Consider the following 18090-nt stretch of genomic DNA (forward strand, 5'->3'; position numbering starts at 1 on the left):
CGCCCCTCGTGGAGGTGGGTTTTTTAGAGCGCTGCGAGAGCTCTCTCCCAGCGCTCTACCGCAACTACACAAGCCACGTTAAAGCGCTGTTGCGGCCGTTGCCACTGTAGACTAGCCCTAACAAACAACTGGGTAAGTCACAATTTTAGTTTATTAGGTCACATTATTGTTTTATTGTGTACAATCTTCACCTCACACACATGATGTATCCTTTCCCTCTATTCTCTGTCTTTTTTATACTCAAAGTCCATACTGGCACTGAATGCGCCTTATTTTAGGTTTGTACAACACATTGTGGACGCTACCAGAAAAAGCTACATGAATAATACAGTGCAGACAAAAGTCCACAGGCTATGCATACAGATATTGGAAGCTTTGGACCAGTTATGAGAAGGTAAAAGTACAAGAAAAATTTGGTCTAGCAGATTGAGGAGAAGGGCAGAGCACCAGAAACTCCCAAAATCTGTTTCCAGTATGTTGGCTTAACATAGGGTTACCATTTTTTAAAATAACAAAAAGAGGACACTCCAAGGGGCCCCGCCCCCACCCCAACTCCGCCCCCCTTCCCCACCCCGGCCCCGCCCCAACTCCGCCCCTTTCCCAAAGTCCCCGCCCCAACTCCACCCCTTCCCCTGAACGCTCCGCCCCCCCTGCTCCTCCTCCTCCCCTGCTTCCCGCGAATCAAATGTTCGCGGGAAGCCTGAAACAGGGAGGCAGGCAGCAGGTAAGTGGGGGGGGGGGGGCGAGGGGGCGCAGCCCAGTCCGGCCCCCTGGCCGAGCAGCTCGGGCCTGGCTTGGCTCGGGCACTGGGGCGCCAGTCCCGGTTCCGGCGGAGCGCGCCAGCCCCGGCCCGCCCCGGCGGTTCCAGCTCGGCTCGGGCCCCAGGGCACCGGCCCCAGCCCAGCGGCTCGGGCCCCGGCGGCTCCGGCCCGGCTCGACTCGGGCCCTGGGGCGCCAGCCCCAGATCCGGCGGAGCGCGCCAGCCCCGGCCCGCCCCGACCCCGGAGGTTCCAGCTCGGCTCGGGCCCCGGGGCACCGGCCGAGCGGCTCCAGCCCAGCTCGGGCCCTGGGGTGCCAGCCCCGGTTCCGGCGGAGCACGCCGGCCCCAACCCGCCCCAGCGGCTCCAGCTCGGCTCAGGCCCCAGGCACCGGCCCCGGCCGAGCGGCTCCGGCCCGGCTCGGCTCGGGCCCCGGGGCACCGGCCCTGGTTCCAGCCGAGCGCACTGGCCCCGGCCGTGCGGCTTCAGCCTGCCCCAACCCCAGCCAAGCGGCTCCAGCCAATAAATTACCATATATACTCATTCATAAGCCGAATATTTTTGGTAAAAAAAAAATGACGCATCAAAGAACGGGGGTTGGCTTATAAACGGGTCTACACCAAAATGTGATGATTTTAAACTCTATGAAATCATTGAATTGAATTCCCATTGGCTGGGAACGGCAAACCGCGGCCTCAGGGAGCTGAGGGGCTCCATGCCTGCAGACCCTCCAGGTAAACAAAATGTCCCGACCCGCCAGCGGCTTACCCTCACCGGCCGGGAGCCAAAGTTTGCCAACCCCTGAAATATAGGGTCGGCTTATGAAAGGGTCATACAGTTTTTGCTATTTTTACCTAACCATCTTGTGGGGGCAGCTTATAAACAAAAGGGCTAATGAACAAGTATATACGGTATATCATATTCTTGAGATACTGACATTTCCTTACCCAAAAAAAAAAAAAAAAGCAATGTTTTTCTGCCATCACATTTGCACATTGGCTTGCCTTCGTAGGCTTGCTCTTAATTGCAGTAGAAACTATGGCCAAGATCCTGCAATCTCTTGGGGCAGACCTTTAAATGTATGAAAGAATTAGGACCAATAGTATATCTGCCTCTTGAAAAACAAAACAGGCCTTTAAAAGAAAGCCCACAAGAGATCACCACCTTTGCATGCAGACTGGGAAAAGGGGAGGGAAGCAAGCCAAAAACTGTCAGTCTATCAGCTTTGACAGTGTTATGTTTAACAAGTGCTTAAGAAGTGCCAAAAAGTGGTCCTCTTCCTTTACACGTGGGCAAACCAGCTCTTGTCCTCTTCCTTTTTATAACTTACATATGGTAAGGTGATGCAGCAGATCACAACAACAAAGCAAGACCAGAGTGTTTAATGACAGGTTTCAGAGTAGCAGCCGTGTTAGTCTGTATCCGCAAAAAGAACAGGAGTACTTGTGGCACCTTAGAGACTAACAAATTTATTAGAGCATAAGCTTTCGTGGGCTACAACCCACTTCTTCGGATGCATCAAGTACTTCTGTTCTTTTTGCAGAGTGTTTAAGCATTTCTCCAGCAAACACAAGCAGGTCAGTCAACTTAAACCCTGAGCAAAACCCTGCACAAATTCCCAGTCCTTGATTACACATACCACCACATTCATCCCATCAGAAGGGATGAACTCAAGTGTGCAATGCCAGTTGCTTAAGACAGTCAGGGATCTTGCCATATAGATGTCTATTTCTCAACACAAGTTAATGCAGAATAGCTTTGTAACATGCTTTGAGATCTACTGAAGAAAAGTGATATCATAACTAGGGACTATTAACAAATACTGGCCAATGAATAAGATTTCAGGCAGTCTGTTACTAAAGTTGCAGAAAAAGATACCCAAAATAGCAGTTATATCTAATACTGTCCCATGATAGGAAGGAGGCATCGCTACAGAGGAGTGTGACTGATATTGCAAGATGCACATCTATATAGCAAAAGGTGAAGCAAGGGCAAGCTTCTGACTAAGCATGTCCATTAGTTTCATATCCGGTATCATTTTAATCTCAAAAGTGAATACTGCAAAATGTTACGCAACTTGGGGACACTAGGTAGAAAAGTAGAGTCTCTGAATTTGGAAGCTTCTTCCAGGCCCTAAAAACCTCTGCCTCCATTAAGCACAAAAATTATAAATTCACATTTTGGCCAATCTTACATTTTGCATGCTGCCAACTGTAGAATAATTTCTGCTATTCTTTCAAGAGTTTCTTGACAAGTAGGTAGTCAAACTATGCTTCACATAAAGCTGTTTCCTTGCCAGAAAACCTGTATGTGACTGTGTGATATATGGTAAGAAGATAAACTGTCTTTTATAATTGTGCACTTTTCTTTTTGACTGCAAGAGTATCACTAGGAATTAGTTCTCTCCCACTCTACTCTTTCCCCCTCCTAGTTGTACAGCATGTACAGGTGTTTTTGTTTGTTTGTATTTTGTTTTCTAAGTTTGCTTCAAGGGGACCTACCCCCTCTCAATATTGGTATGTTAATTAAATGTCTTGCTTTCGCCCAATTTTGTCCAACCTTAATTTAAAAAAATAAAGACCCTTATCGCATTTCATAAGCAATACAAACTCAGCGCAGCCTATTGGATTTCAGAGGTTTCCATGATTTCAAAGACTAATATTTGAACTGGAATGACATTTCCAATGATTGTCATAATTCACAATAAAGTGTCAGTTACACCATGATAATCAGCATTTCCTTCACTAAACTATTTGCAGTTAAGGCATGATGAAACAGGCAATACCATATGCAATATGGGCTGAACTACTGGGCTCTCAGAAAGTACTGTCTGAAACGGAACAGATCTATTTCAAAGTTTCTAAGAGTGTAGTAGTGTCCCAATGGTGGTCAAGGGATGAACAACTCCTTTGACAAGCATGCTGGAAGTATAACTCGGTAGATATTGGAATCTTCCAATACATTAATGTGCAAAGGTTAAAGATTTTGTTCTCAGCACACATGGAGTTACTGCATAACTAGACTAAACTATTGTTACTTATGTCAGCATTATCACTTGACAGGATTTCTATTTTCTAAGTGACCTTCAAAGGATATTTAAAAATTGGGCTTATGAATTTTTTATACTTCTTTATAATGTATACTGAAAGCCTCAAAAGTTGTCTTTAAAACCATTAATTATCAGGAATGTCAAGCCTGCTCTTTTATTTTTGCTGGGGCAGATGAACCTCATAGGGTTCTCCCTTAAGCAGCTAGCACATGGTAAAATACAAATTGCCCAGTCTACATGAAAGTCTGAGAACATGTTTAAAAACCCACATTTCATCCTAGTTTAGACATTCCTTTAGAGTGTAGTTCTGCTATGAACAGTGACTATGTAATGACACATTCCTATTCAGCTCTGCTCCCTGTGCATGTTCAAAGTCTGCTTGCTTTGGTAACAAAAATATGGTTCCCCTCGTTTTTTTATTCCTATCATCACTGCTGAACTAATACAGCTATGAGTTAGTGAAATGAATGAAGCCCAGTTCAGGGGGGAAATATTTGTCCTCATTTACTTATGTCCAACCCCCTACTGAGGGCTAAAATTTAACCTGAAGAATCTATTACTAGTTACGGAACACATTAGGACTTTCAGATCTCACGCTGAATTTGCAGGACTGACAGAAGGGCAGACTTCTCCTTTTACAAGTTATGAGATAATTTGCTCTGGAAGTAATTGAGACACATAGCACATCACAACAACATTCTTAAAAGTCACTTTTCAAATTCGATCAGCACAAGAGAGTAAGTATAAGAACATAAGAATGGCCATACTGGGTCAGACCAAAGGTCCATCTAGCCCAGTACCCTCTCTTCCAACAGTGGCCAATGCCAGGTGCCCCAGAGGGAATGAACTGAACAGGTAATCATCAAGTGATAGCCTATTCCCAGCTTCTGGCAAACAGAGGCTAGGGACACCATCCTTGCCAATAGCCATTGATGGACCAATCCTTCATGAACTTATCTAGTTCTTTTTTGAACCCTGTTATAGTCTTGGCCTTCACAACATCCTCTGGCAAGGAGTTCCACAGGTTGACTGTGCATTGTGTGAAGAAATACTTCCTTTTGTTTTAAATCTGCTGCCTATTAATTTCATTTGGTGACCCCTAGTTCTTGTGTTATGAGAAGGAGTAAATAACACTTCCTTATTTACTTTCTCCACACCAGTTATGATTTTATGGACCTCTATCATATTCTCCCCTTGTCATCTCTCTTTTCCAAGCTGAAAAGTCCCAGTCTTATTAATCTCTCCTCATATGGCAGCCATTCCATACCCCTAATCATTTTTGTTGCCTTTTTCTGAACCTTTTCCAATTCCAATATATCTTTTTTGAGATGGCACACAGCATTCAATATGTGGCCATACCATGGATTTAGATATGGGCAATGATATTTTCTCTTATTATTTACCCCTTTCTTAATGATTCTCAACATTCTGTTCGCTTTTTTGATTGCCGCTGCACACTAAGTGACTGTTTTCACAGCACTATCCACAGTGATTTCAATATCTCTTTCTTGAGAGGTAGCAGCTAATTTAGACCCCATTGTTTTATATGCATAATTGGGATTATGTTTTCCCAATGACTGGAAGATAGCTAATGTGACATCGATATTTTAAAAAGCCTCTAGAGGTGATCCTGGCAATTACAGGCCAGTAAATCTAACTTCACTAACAGGCAAATAGGTTGAAACTACAGTAAAGAACAGAATCATCATACACACAGATGAACACGATATGTTGGGGAACAATTCTTTGAGGGGGGTCAACAAGCATGTGGACAAGAGGGATCCAGTGGATATAGTGTACTTTGACATTCAGAAAGCCTTTGACATAGTCCTTTGCCCAAGGCTCTTAAGCAAAGTAGACAGTCATAGATAAGTAACTGGTTACAAGACAGGAGACAAAGGGTAGGAATAGACAGTCCATTTTTACAGTGGAGAGCAGAAAATAGCACGGTCCCCCAAAGATTTGTAGTGGTACCAGTGCTGTTCAACATATTCATAAATGATCTGGAAAAGGGGGTAAACAGTGAGATGGCGAAGTTTGCAGAGGATACAAAATTACTCAAGACTGCAGTCTGCTTTTGACATAACTAAGAGTTACAAAGGGATCTCACAAAACTGAGTGACTGGGCAACAAAATGGCAGATGAAATTCAATGTTGCTAAATGCGAAATAATGCATGTTGAAAAACATAATCCCAACTATACATATAAAACGATGGGGTCTAAATTAGCTGTTACCACTCAAGAGAGAGATCTTGGAGTCATTGTGGATAGGTCTCTGAAAACATCCACTCAATGTGCTGCAGCAGTCAAAAAAGCTAACAGTTAGGAACCATTAGGAAAGGGAATATCATAATGCCACTATATAAATCCATGGTACGTCCATACCTTGAATATTTCATACAGTTCTGGTTGCCCGGTCTCAAAAAAGATATTAGAATTGGAAAAAACACAGAGAATGGCAATAAAAATGATTAGGGGTATGGAACAACTTCAATATCAGGAGAGATTAAAAAGACTGACTGCTCAGCTGGAAGAGAGATGACAGAGAAGGATGCGATAAAGATCTATAAAATCATGAATGGTATAGAGAAAGCAAATAGGGAAGTGTTATTTACCCTTTCATATAAGACAAGAACCAGATGTCACCAAATGAAATTAATAGGCAGCAGGTTTAAAACAGACATAAAGGAAGTACTACTTCACACAACGCATCCTGCGGAACTCATTGCCAGTGGATGTTGTGAAGGCCAAAAGTAGAACTGGGTTCAAAAAAGAACAAGATAAATTCATGGGGAATAGGTACAGCAACAGCTATTAGCCAAGATGGTCAGGGATGCAACCCCATGCTCTGGGTGTCCCTAAACCTCTGATCACTAGAAGCTGGGACTGGATGATACGGGATGGATCACTTGATAAATTGGCCTGTTCATTCCCTCTGAACCACCTGACACCAGCCACTGCCAGAAGGCAGGATACTGGGCTAGTTGGAGCATTGGTCTGACCCAGTATGGCTGTTCTTACATTCTTAAGAAATTGTGGCTTTGGGCAAGTGAAGCTGTTAAAGGGAAGAGGGTGTGGTGCTTGGGTGCAGCTTCTCAGTGGGGATTAACAGTGGTTTAGCTTCTCAGCTTCCCCTGAACTGCACTCTGATCATGAAAGAGTGTTAGAAGCCATCTAAGCTCTGTGAGCAGTAGGGACCATGGGTTCCAATGCCACTGGCTCTCCATTACCTTTAAATGATGCTTCCCTGTGGTAGAGTGGGCAGGGGAGGACTGAGGAACTCAAACGGAGCAGCATGAGGGAATAGTAGCTTCTGTATTCCTGCAATTTTGCTCAAACTCTCCCAGCCACTCCCTGACAACTCACCTTTGGCTAAGGATCCTCAAAGTATGAAAAGCAATGTGCCAGAATACGGTGGAACTTCACATTTGGACCGTAAAATTTGTCCTTTAGAGCCCTAAATAAAGAAGACTCCACCAGCCATTCCCTATGAGCCTTCCCCTCCATGTGCTTTAAAGCTGAGTTTACTTTAGAATAAGCATTTGCAAAGTATACTTTTAAGAACTGAATTCAGCATCTCCTAGCTGAGACATTTATGGAAACTTACTGATTATGACTTGCCTCTACTCCTCTCTGAAGTTTAGGAGGTGTACATTAATCTCACAAATATTCTGGTGCTCATTTGTTTTCTCTCCTTGATCCTGTAACTTTTTAATACTAAAATAGCATGTCAACAGGAAATATTTTATTAATCTGAAAACCCAGATACAAATTTATTGAAAACTATACATTAAAGAATGACTAATCAAATTAAGATACTGTCAAAAGCCATTAAACCGACCTAACAAATGTAGATGTTAAGATTATTAGCTCTGAAGTACAGGCAAAAGCACATTGCTAACAAAATAACTCAAGTACAGATAGTAATTAACACCTAATATACTTTCTGCAGTAACAGTGACCTTTTCTTGTTACAAGTTTTATACTTGTTGCATGTGCTCCCACTTCCTGGTTTGTCAGAACAGAAGCCTCATTCAATCTCAGGCATCTATCTAAAGCAAGCACAAAAAACTAAGACTACCACCAATATGTTCATTATCCATATTCAAGCAGATCCTAGAGGCCACAAGCAACAGTAGAGCTCCATTGTAAAAATGTAATAAGAAAAACAGTTACACGCACACCCAACACTTGGGCACCCTATATAGTGCGAGTTAAACATTCGGGCAAAACTGGTCCAACTGTTTGCTTAATATGGTATTGAGAGTTCATTACAACATTGTGCTGTAGATTACTCAGAACAAGAAATCCATTCAGTTTTCAATATTGCTTGTTATGAACTATTCAAAACGTCTATGCTAAAACCACATGTCATGGTAGTGTAAAGATGCTCACTCTAAGATGGTAACATCCTGTAACAGAGAGAGATCTGATGATTAATATTACTGTTTTATTATATTGTTTCTCTAAACAAAAGCCCACTGTTTTCATAATTGTTTTCTCTCTAATGTTTGCATGGCAAGAATTTGTAAACTTGTTAAAACTTCCTAAATAAATACCTGAATAAAGAATACAAGGGTTTTTTTGTTTGTTTGTTTTTTAAGCTACTGCTATTTTGAACTGCAGAATCAATATGGCATGCATCTGGTTACTTTGTTAATTAAAAGACCATGTGAACAACAACTTTTACTAATAATCAAAGTAAGTGTGATTGACACCTATATTTAAATAAAATAGCTTTCCCACCACCTAGAATATGAAAATTCCATGCATAAATGGAAAGAAAAAGGATTATTCATTCACTCACAGCCTTTAGCGACAGGCCCATAAACATTACACCTTCATGGAAAAGTTTTTAAAAAGACTTAACACGGTTTGCCATACTGTCTTTTTCAATTAAAAATGAACATGTTGAACAATGAATACGACATTACACTTTGATGTGTTTCTCAATTACTACCGGGAAAAGCTACAGCTTCCCTCAAGGCAAAAGAGATTGACACCTGTGTAGAATTTTTTTAAAAGCTTAATTTATAATGCATAGACACATTGCCTTTAAACATCTGCAAAAGTTGTAAGCAGCAAAAAAGAGAATCTAGCTAGAATATATTAGTAAGTATTTCATAAGAATGTAAATAAGTGAAAAGAAGAGAGTCAGAAAAGGAAATAATGCAAGTGTGCCCAGAGTTTTTACTTGCTTCTCTTGCCTGTGTATTTTGTTACTTTCCCTTCCACCTCCAGAAAGAGCATTAGAAAAATGATCTGCTTACCAGGTTAAATACAGTTTCTACAATATCCCTGTTGGATACTTCGCCAACTTCCACCAGTCCCGTCAGCACTGCAAATTTCATCCTGATGCCTCGGATAGGGACTCCTGGGTTCAAGGGCTGCAGCGTACTCCCCACTTCAGCAGCACTTCCTCCTTTCCCTCCTCCTCCACCATCACCTGTTGGCTGAAGAACCTGTTTATCTTCACTAGCCATAGCTAGCTAAATTCAAATGATCACTAGCTGAGATGCCAGAGGCACAGCCGCCACAGCCAATGAGGAGTGATTTCAGCGGCAGGGAAAGGGTCTCTTGCTCACTCTCTCTTCAGGTCCAACTTGCGAAACACCCCAAGTACAGGGTGGGTGGAGAACGCTCGCCCAAGCTTGGCTTTTCCTCAACAGCAGGGTTGGGTCAGCTGCCCCACTGCCCCGAGGCAGGTACGTAAAGCCCTGAAAGGCAACACGTCCAGTCGTTTGAAAGCCCCTGCAAGGCAGACGTCCCCCCAAGTTACCAATGGCCCACCTCCTCCCTCGCCCCACAAAACAGGGACGGTAGTAGCCGGGGAGCAATTGCCTCTCCCCCCCCCGTAGAACTTGCCCCCCAGACAGCGCTGGGTTTCTAAAGGGGAGTCAAGGCGACGCGCCCTGTGCCCGGCTCTATTCCCTCCATGCCTCCCGCTCCCGGGCTCCGACCTCCGCCGCAGCTGAGCGTGCAGAGCCCGCTGCCCCTTCGCCCGCTTGTGCACGCACAGGTGCAACGACAAACCACTCAGGAAGGAAGTTCAGGCTCACCCAATTCTCCTCCTCGCGTCTCGTGCGCCGCTAAGGGGGGGGGGGGTTAATGCCCGGCTGAGGGGCGGGGAGCGGGCTGCTTTGCTGCCCCACTCGCGAGCCCTTACGCCACTAGCCCCCCTGGCGGAGAAGCACCCGCCGCTCCCGGAGCGGGAAGGAGCCGAAAGTTTCAGCCGCCGCTGCCTCACCCCGTGGTCTCAATTAGCCCCATCTCTTCCTGCCTCGGCTGCAAACGCGGCTGCTCTTTGCCGCCATGACAGCGCTGAGCCCCTGGAGAGCTGCCGGGCAAGGAGCTGTGCGCCTGCGCGGCCAGGCACTGGTAGGCGGGCGGGGCGCAGAGCAGGGCACAGGGTCCGGAGGCCGCGCACGCCCAGGTGAGCCCAGGTGTGCGCAGGTGAGCGGCGCGCGCAGCGGCCCGCCGCCGGGGCAGGAGCTCTGGTTGCAGGGAGAGGCGGTCGCCGGGCCGGGCCGGGCCGGAAGCTGCTGTACAGCAGCCACCTAATCCTGCTCCCCGCCCTGGCCCGGGATTAGCGGCTGGCGGAGCGGCCGGGAAAGCTCCCTCGTGGGGGATTCATTTTCAGTGTTCGTTTACTGGTCGCCCAGACGCGTGTGAGGCGCCCCACGGACCCCGCAGCGTCGACTGACTTGTTTTCCAGAGGTGATGCTGCGCTGCTCCCACGGGACCGGGAGGCGCCCACACCTGTGGAAAGCAAGCCGCTGCAGTGTCCCGATGAGCAGAGGGAAGGGGTGCAGTGAGTCAGAAGAGGTGTGAAACCTGGCTCGCGAGTGCTGCTCCTTTCCCCTTTCTCTCCTTCTGTAGTGCGCTCCCTCTTCTCAGCTGTTTTTCTTTCCGATCCTCATCCCCAACTCCCTTCTCTGTCTTCCTTTCCCACCGCCTGGACTGAGGCTGCAATCCTGAAAAGAATCACCTAGCTTCAATCGGGTTATTCATATGTTTAAAGTTGAATGTGTGGGGAAATCTTTAGAGGTTGTGGGCCTACGTATGGGTCAGGTTACTTGTGGTCCAAGTGTATGTCAGATATACAAACTTTTGCAAAACCTTAGCCCTGCTTCTGTGTTTAGAATTAAAACAATGGATACACTTTTGAAGAATTAAAAAAACTAAATAATTTGCCTGCCCTGTGCAAAGCCTGAAACTAACTAGAAAGAAAAGTGAAATCAACTGGTCTGTATTCTCTAGCCAATCTGAGAGAAATACTACTAGTAAGCAGCATATTAAATAATAAATTTAGATTGTCTTTAATGATTTCAGTTCTCAATCACCTAATGTAGTAGCATATATCATTTAGAAATATGTATATGGCTTAATTCAACTCTGGATTACACCGACCTCTAACGTTTTTTAAAATCAGCCTGAAGGGCAGTGACAGATGGCACCTGCAACCACTGTTTCAGCAGGATGGCCACAGCATGTCAGTGCAGTCCCAAATGCAGTAGAGTGACAGGTGAAAGGACATGGTGAAGGCAACCAGGGGATACACAGGTTGAACCACATGCCCCAGAAAGGCTTTCTACAGCACCTGGATGGGAATTCACCTGGGAATCCAAAATACTAGCTAGGCCTGGGACTGTTTAGTTTCTGACATCAGACAAGATTGGGTGCATTCAGTGTAGTGAACACATGCCCCAGCCTCTGATGGTGACTGAAGTTTAAATCTGTCCTCCAAAAGCAGAGCCTCATGGAGTTTTTTTTTTTTTATATATATATAAAATTTTGTTTTGTCCATTTTCCAGTCCCCCTTTCCCACTGAACCTCACCCCCCAATCCCACATTACTACCCAGAAACCTATCCTCTTAAACATTTCTCCTCCCCCATTGATCCTCAGCCCCCCATTCATCCCAGGAACCCCTCCCTATCCCCCTTTATATATTCCCCCACTGAACCCAAACACCCTAGTAGCTCCTTTTCCCTAAGGGCTGGAAGGCCCTGGGCAGGTGATTGGGTCTTGTCCCTAGGTGGGTGGAAGGCTCTGGGAGGGGGCATCAAGTTCTGTGCCTGGTGTGGGAGGCCCTGGGGCAGAGCTTTAAGGGGAGTGGGTATCACAGAGCAACCTCACACTTCAGCAACGGCTCCAGCAGCTTCTGTTCCGTGGAACTGGGCCCAGCTCCAGGTATTGTGACCTTGCCCATGGAGTTGTAGTAGTGTTGAGGTTTGGCCCAGGCTCCTCTCCTTCATCATGAATGAGGGGCAGCTGGGCCAAATTTGAGTGAATAGCACTGCAACCGTCTATGCCAGATTGCAGCACTGAGCACTCAAATTTGGCCTGGCTGCTCTGCCCCCATCAGGGAGCATTGTGACCCTGTGCACCAGATTACAATGCCCAGAGAGAGAGCCAGTCCTAGTCCCACAAGATAGAAGCTATCACTGTTAGATGAATTTTTCATGTTATGTCTTTTTTTTAATGTTCTTTTTTATTCTGTGTTGTTTCACATTTGTGAAAAACACAGGGCTCTACCAGTAGCAGTGCTTCCATCATATATGGGGCAGGAAAGAGACTGAAGCCCAGATCCTCAAAAGTATTTATGCTCCTAACTTCCACTGAAATTAATCGAAGTTAGGAGCATACATATCTTTGAGGATCTGGGCCTAAGCTGCTTATCCCATCCCAATCATTAGTTTGGTCATGTGTGAAATGAAAGACACCACCTCTCCTGTAGCAGCACTTCCTCAAGTAATCTGAATACAAATATAGGTTGTATGATATGTAGGTTGTATGATTTTTCAGGTATATTTATTAAATTCAGGTAAAAAATTAGATGAAATAATGTAATAGTTATTTGTTTTGTTTTTTCCTTCAGGTTATTTTTATAAAATAGTTTTAGGGTGTAAAATCTGATAATTTTACATAGAGGTTGAAAAGATACATTTCAAACACCTTCAAGTTGAGATTGCATCATCATTTGAATGTTCCACCATGTTGCTTTATTCAGGTTATGGATTACAGTGATTTTTAAGCAACATTATTTATATGCAACATGCAAGAAGGAGAGCTGCTCAGTCCCTCCGTTCCACTCCCATTGAAGTCAGTGTCAAAACAAGGACTAGGACTGAACCCTAGCAGTTGGGGCAGGAACAAAGAAACTCCTTTTAGTGTGCAATTTGTCTGACAGCTAGCATTAAAAACGTGAACCCCAGTCCTTCTGACGGGCCTGAGATGCAATGGCACCAACACACAGCCAGTTTTTAAGAATCCCTTTTTCAGTGTAATTCCACAGTTGCCATATGGATTTTGGAGTTTGAAATAAGGAAGGAGGAGGGATTTAACCTAAAAAACAGAGAACCTAGTGCTCTTCAGTCTATTTACACAGGTGGTGGTGAGCAAAGCTCAGTGGAAACCTGTCTGTGATGCAGAAATAGTGGAGCAGTAGCTCCTACATGTTTCTTTCCTCTCCTTGGGAGCCCTCAGAGCCTTTCCAGGGGCATTCTATGGGGTTGCAACTCTGTGGGTTGCAAAGAGCAAGACAGGAGTGGGACAGAACAGGAGAGCAGCCAGTGAATTTCTGCTGCAAAAATTAATGCTGGTGTAAGTTTTACAGCTTCTATTCCCCCTGGGAGATGAGGGTAGTACAGCTACAGATAGGAGTCAGATTCAGCCAATAGCAGCAGACATCACTCACTACTTAAAGGCAGTCATTTCTTGGGTGGGACATAACTATTATAATAGCAGCATTATACAACAGTCTAGAACAGGATTTGAAGAAAACCTTGTACAGTTGGTGTGACAAAAGCAATTTATTCTGAAAAACACTATTATCCAAGGTGGAATTTGAACAGTCTTACAACCGGAAAAAAGCAACATAGGATCTTTAATAAAAGTGATTGATCAGGAGGACCTCAGTTTCAGCCTTCTGAAAGTTAGTTTGTATCTTTTCTTCATATGATTCTTTTATTTTTGAGGCAATGAGTGGAGAAGCTTTGCTCCTCCCTTATGATTGTGCTAAATAATAAACTGTCAATAGAAATGTTAAGTAATTGCATCTGTGTTAGGGTTTCAATATTGCCCATTACCATAGTCTGAGCACCTTTCATGTAAAATTCATAGCAATAGTAAAGTCCCTAATGGATTTAAAGTAGTATCTGTCATGTCTCCTTTTTAGGGCTAAAAACTCTGCTTCAAGAAGGGATTTTGTTTTTGAATCTGTTTTGTTTGTTGTTTTTTTTGTTTGTTTTTGTTTTTGGTTGATTAGTTTCAGAATTTTGTTTTTTGTTTTGCTTGGTTGTGGTTTATTTGGTAGGAAGAGATATCCATGTTGTCTCAGTCTTATGGTGAAAAGAAGAGGAAGGTTTTAAAATTTTATCCTAAAAGCTGTCAGATTCTGGATTTGCCTAATCTCCTCTGAATATATAATTGTCAGTGTAGATGTTGAAGCAAAACAAAAACAATCCAAGGCCTTGTCTACATGGAGCAGCAATGTGCTCTACAGTGGTGTGATTTCTGAAGCACATTAATGAGTTGTGTAGACTCTGCTGATGTGCCCTAAAGGTTCCTTACTGTATTACATTAGCCTGCCCTACGGACCTTTAGTGTGCACCAGCAGCGGCTATATGGACCAATTAATCCACAACACATCAGAGTACTTTAGAAATCACGCCTCTGTGGTACACATTGCTGTTCCGTGTACACAAGCCCCCAGTGAGTAAAGACAATCCATGTGTAGTTATTATTTACTCATAACAATAGTTATCAGATAAGTTTATTTTATATTGCACAGTCACCGTATCTTTTTTCCTCTCTTCTGCTTCAGAGTTCAATTCTGGCTACCTGCTAGGAGAAGCTGTCCCCACCTAATGGTGGGTAAGTACTAGAGCTCTGAGCTATTTCTGAAATAATCTTGGGAGGAGTTATTTCTAATTTTGTTCTTACTAGCAAGCAGCATGGAGATAGATGTATCCTTTTGGACTATTAATAACCTCCTAATAAGTGTTATGTCTGACTACTTATTAATACTTGTGATCTCATTTGGAATAATACTAGAGAAATAACATTTTCTTTGCTCTTTAATGGTAGTTTTTAAAGGCAGTCTCCCTATGTAGCTGTTTGGCAGTAGTTTCTGCTTTCGTTACCTAACCTACATTGTGCTTCAATTTCTTTCCATGATCTTAATGTGTTTTTTCTTTCAACTTTTCCTTACATGTGTAATTTTTATTGGTTTTACATAGTGTATATCTGCATTCATCAGAATTACAATCAAACATCTTTAAGAGTGTTGCAATTTGCAGAGGTTATCGTTAGACTTACTAATGCTGCCTTGCCAGTAATCAAATACACCTCTACCCCGATATAATACGACCCAATATAACATGAATTCGGATATAACGCGGTAAAGCAGTGCTCTGGGGGGGGCGGGGCTGCGCACTCAGTCGGATCAAAGCAAGTTCAATATAACGCGGTTTCACCTATAACGTGGTAAGATTTTTTGGCTCCCGAGGACAGTGTTATATCGGGGTAGAGATGTACCTACAAGAAAGCATGTAACATAACATCTATATGTTTTAACATGAAGTATGTGAGGTGGCCATTCCTGCTCATTAGCACTGAGGCTGATTAAGCCAATGTAGCTAAAGAATTGCTCAGTAAAAAGTGTAGAGTGTAGACAGGAGTAAAAATAGAGTGGGGTGGTAACAAAACTGGGACTGAAAAAAGAGAAAGTTGTGTAATTGGACTTGTGTATGAAATTTAGGAACTTCTTCTCTCCCCCCCTCCTCCCCATCTTTAATGATTTTAGGGCTCAATCCTGCTCTGGTTGATGATAGTCGCAGAACTCCAACTGGCTCCAGTGGGAGCAGGATAAACTCTTAATCATAATGAAACTGTTACATTCACAGTCACACAATATTCTCTTTATCATGAGACAGTTGTTTATGCTGCTCATCTTGTTGTTTTTGCTCTTGTTCATCCCTGTTCTGCTGGGACCACAGGTTCTCTTTTGGATGTATGTTTTTAATAATGGAGAAAGCATACTGTATAAAGTATGCAAAAGTTATTTTACTTTTTATAAGACTTTTTAGAAATTATAATTGAGAAATCTGGCAGTGTTGCAGTGAATGGAGCTAGGAAGTAGTAAGTATAGATTTGTTATTTGCAAAGGAAATTCTCATAAAGCTGAGGAAAAAAGCAAATTGTGGTTCTCAAGCTCTGTCTGGAAATATATGTTCAGTCTGAGCCATAGGAGTAATATGCCAGGAGTAGTTTGACACATGATCATATTATTTTTTATTATTATTTTTTAAAAGCTGCCTATTTGGATTTGCCATGCCGTTTTCCATAAAGTATGGTGAGAAGAGTCCTAATAAGCATGCATGAGTTCAGTGTATTCGTAATGTTTCCTCTTTATACTCCTCTATGCTGTGATGCATACAAAAACATGACTGATTAGGCAGCTGATGTGCTGTGACCACTGCTTATACAGTTCAGAATCATCTTATTGTTACCATGTGCTTTCCATCTGTTTTTTGTATTCACCTGTTGTCCATCATCTTATACTTTTAGATTGTAAGCTCTTCAGGGTAAGGACTTGGCTATGTGTTTGTAGTGTCTCACACAAGGGGAACCTTGATCCCTGATTGAGGACCCCAGGCGCCACCACAATACAAATAATAATTCTTCTTTGTCAGAGCAGCTGTGTGCAGATTGATGATGTTTGTTCTTTCCACAGGTTTGTTTTTTCTTACTGTTGGCTGCCAGTAAAATCATCACAGATGAAACTGATACACTTGTATTTTTGGGGGAAGGTAAAGCTTTAAGCTCTGATCCCATGATGAGCACTGCGCTGGAGTCCTCCAACATGAAGGTTATTACAGGATTGGACCCTCACTTATTAGGATGTGTATATATAGCTAAATTTGTACACACTGTTTAAGTGTTATTGAAACCCGTAATAACTAAGCAAACTAACAAATCATGTGGTATGTTCGAGATCAGATCAGGAGGAGAGCATCTGTTTACAGACTGGAGGTTTCAGGCCTTTTCTATATAGGCAAAACTACCATTGACTTCAGTAGGAGTTTGCCTGACCAGGGAGCATTCGTGAACATGGTGGCCAAAACTACTGCTAGCCTGTCTGCACTTGTCCTACCATCAATAGTAGCATTAGAGGAGCTGCACCAGCGCTAGTTCAATAGTGGGTGATTTGGTCACAAAAAAAAAATTTCCCGGTGTAGACTCCGCAATGGAATATCAACCAGAACCATGATTATAAATGGCTATTGCTAGATAGTGTTAACATAGTTTATAATCCCAGTCTGGATAAAACATAACCATATTTCAAAACCAATTATAAAATTACATTATTAGCAGCTTTCTTGAGGAAACAATTTTGAACATGACTAATGTGTTTTGAATTATAGTTCACAGGGTATAAAGTTTACTTGGTGTAGTTATGACAAACACCAAAGTTAATTGAAATTATGTTGTATTTACTACTTTATATGTGTACAATGCAGCATAGCAAAATAACAGCATCAAAGTCTTCCAAAGGAAAGATCATTATTTCAGAAATGTAGGTGTGGTCTGTCTGTATAGATTTTAAAAAAATCCCAAAATATGTTTCATAACCTCCTCCATTCAGAGGGGAGTGATTTTATTTTGTTTTTCTGAGAAGCAGGGAAACAGATGTTCAAATCTGTTTCCAATCTTGAAGTCTTGACTCAGGCAAAACTCCAGCGGGGCCAATGAGAGTTTTACCTGAGCAATGAGATGGTCTTAAAATAAATGACATTTCTTTGGTTTGATTGGTCATTTTCACCTCAATGGTAGACACAAACTTTTGGCCATTTTAGCTTCAAGGACAATTGACTGGATTGTTGTGTTGGGTCAGTCTGGTGAATTGCTTCAGTGGATGGCCAGTCTAGACAGGTAAGAAGCAGCGTGCAATTGGTCTGGTTACTAATGCAGCCAAAATGAAGTCCCTTACCATTACCATCAAGCAGGCTCCAGATTACAACTGCTCAGTATTAACCTGTCCAGATGGGATATCAAGCAGGTGGCAACTGTCAAACACTTTGGAAGCTCGATAGACAGTGTTGGTGGATGAAGTTTTTGAAGATGTGGATGCTCATATAGAAGCAGCCACTGCCACGGTCCAAGCCCTTCAGCAGCCTCTGTGAAGATATCTGGACATAAAGTTTATTTCAAAGCTGTGGCCCTAGAAATTCTGTAGAAAGGTTATAATTCTCTATTGAATTCTTGAAGACTTTTCTG

At 43.2% G+C, this 18090-nt stretch overlaps 1 protein-coding gene across 1 annotated transcript in view; it reads right to left on the reverse strand.

The window, feature by feature from the left end:
- LRBA (LPS responsive beige-like anchor protein) overlaps positions 1 to 9926 on the reverse strand; it is a 558096-nt gene extending 548170 nt beyond the window's left edge. Inside the window, exons 1-2 of the mRNA XM_024207579.3 lie at positions 9868 to 9926; positions 9079 to 9525 (exon numbers count right to left, since the gene is read on the reverse strand). Coding sequence (XP_024063347.2) covers positions 9079 to 9291 — 213 coding nt within the window. The 5' untranslated portion in view covers positions 9292 to 9525; positions 9868 to 9926. The remainder of the gene's footprint in view (positions 1 to 9078; positions 9526 to 9867) is intronic.
- Positions 9927 to 18090: the final 8164 nt, after the last annotated feature.

The sequence above is a fragment of the Terrapene carolina genome, unplaced genomic scaffold (assembly GCF_002925995.2).
Source record: "Terrapene carolina triunguis isolate 2854851 unplaced genomic scaffold, T_m_triunguis-2.0 Scaffold66, whole genome shotgun sequence".
NCBI classification, from domain to species: domain Eukaryota; kingdom Metazoa; phylum Chordata; order Testudines; family Emydidae; genus Terrapene; species Terrapene triunguis.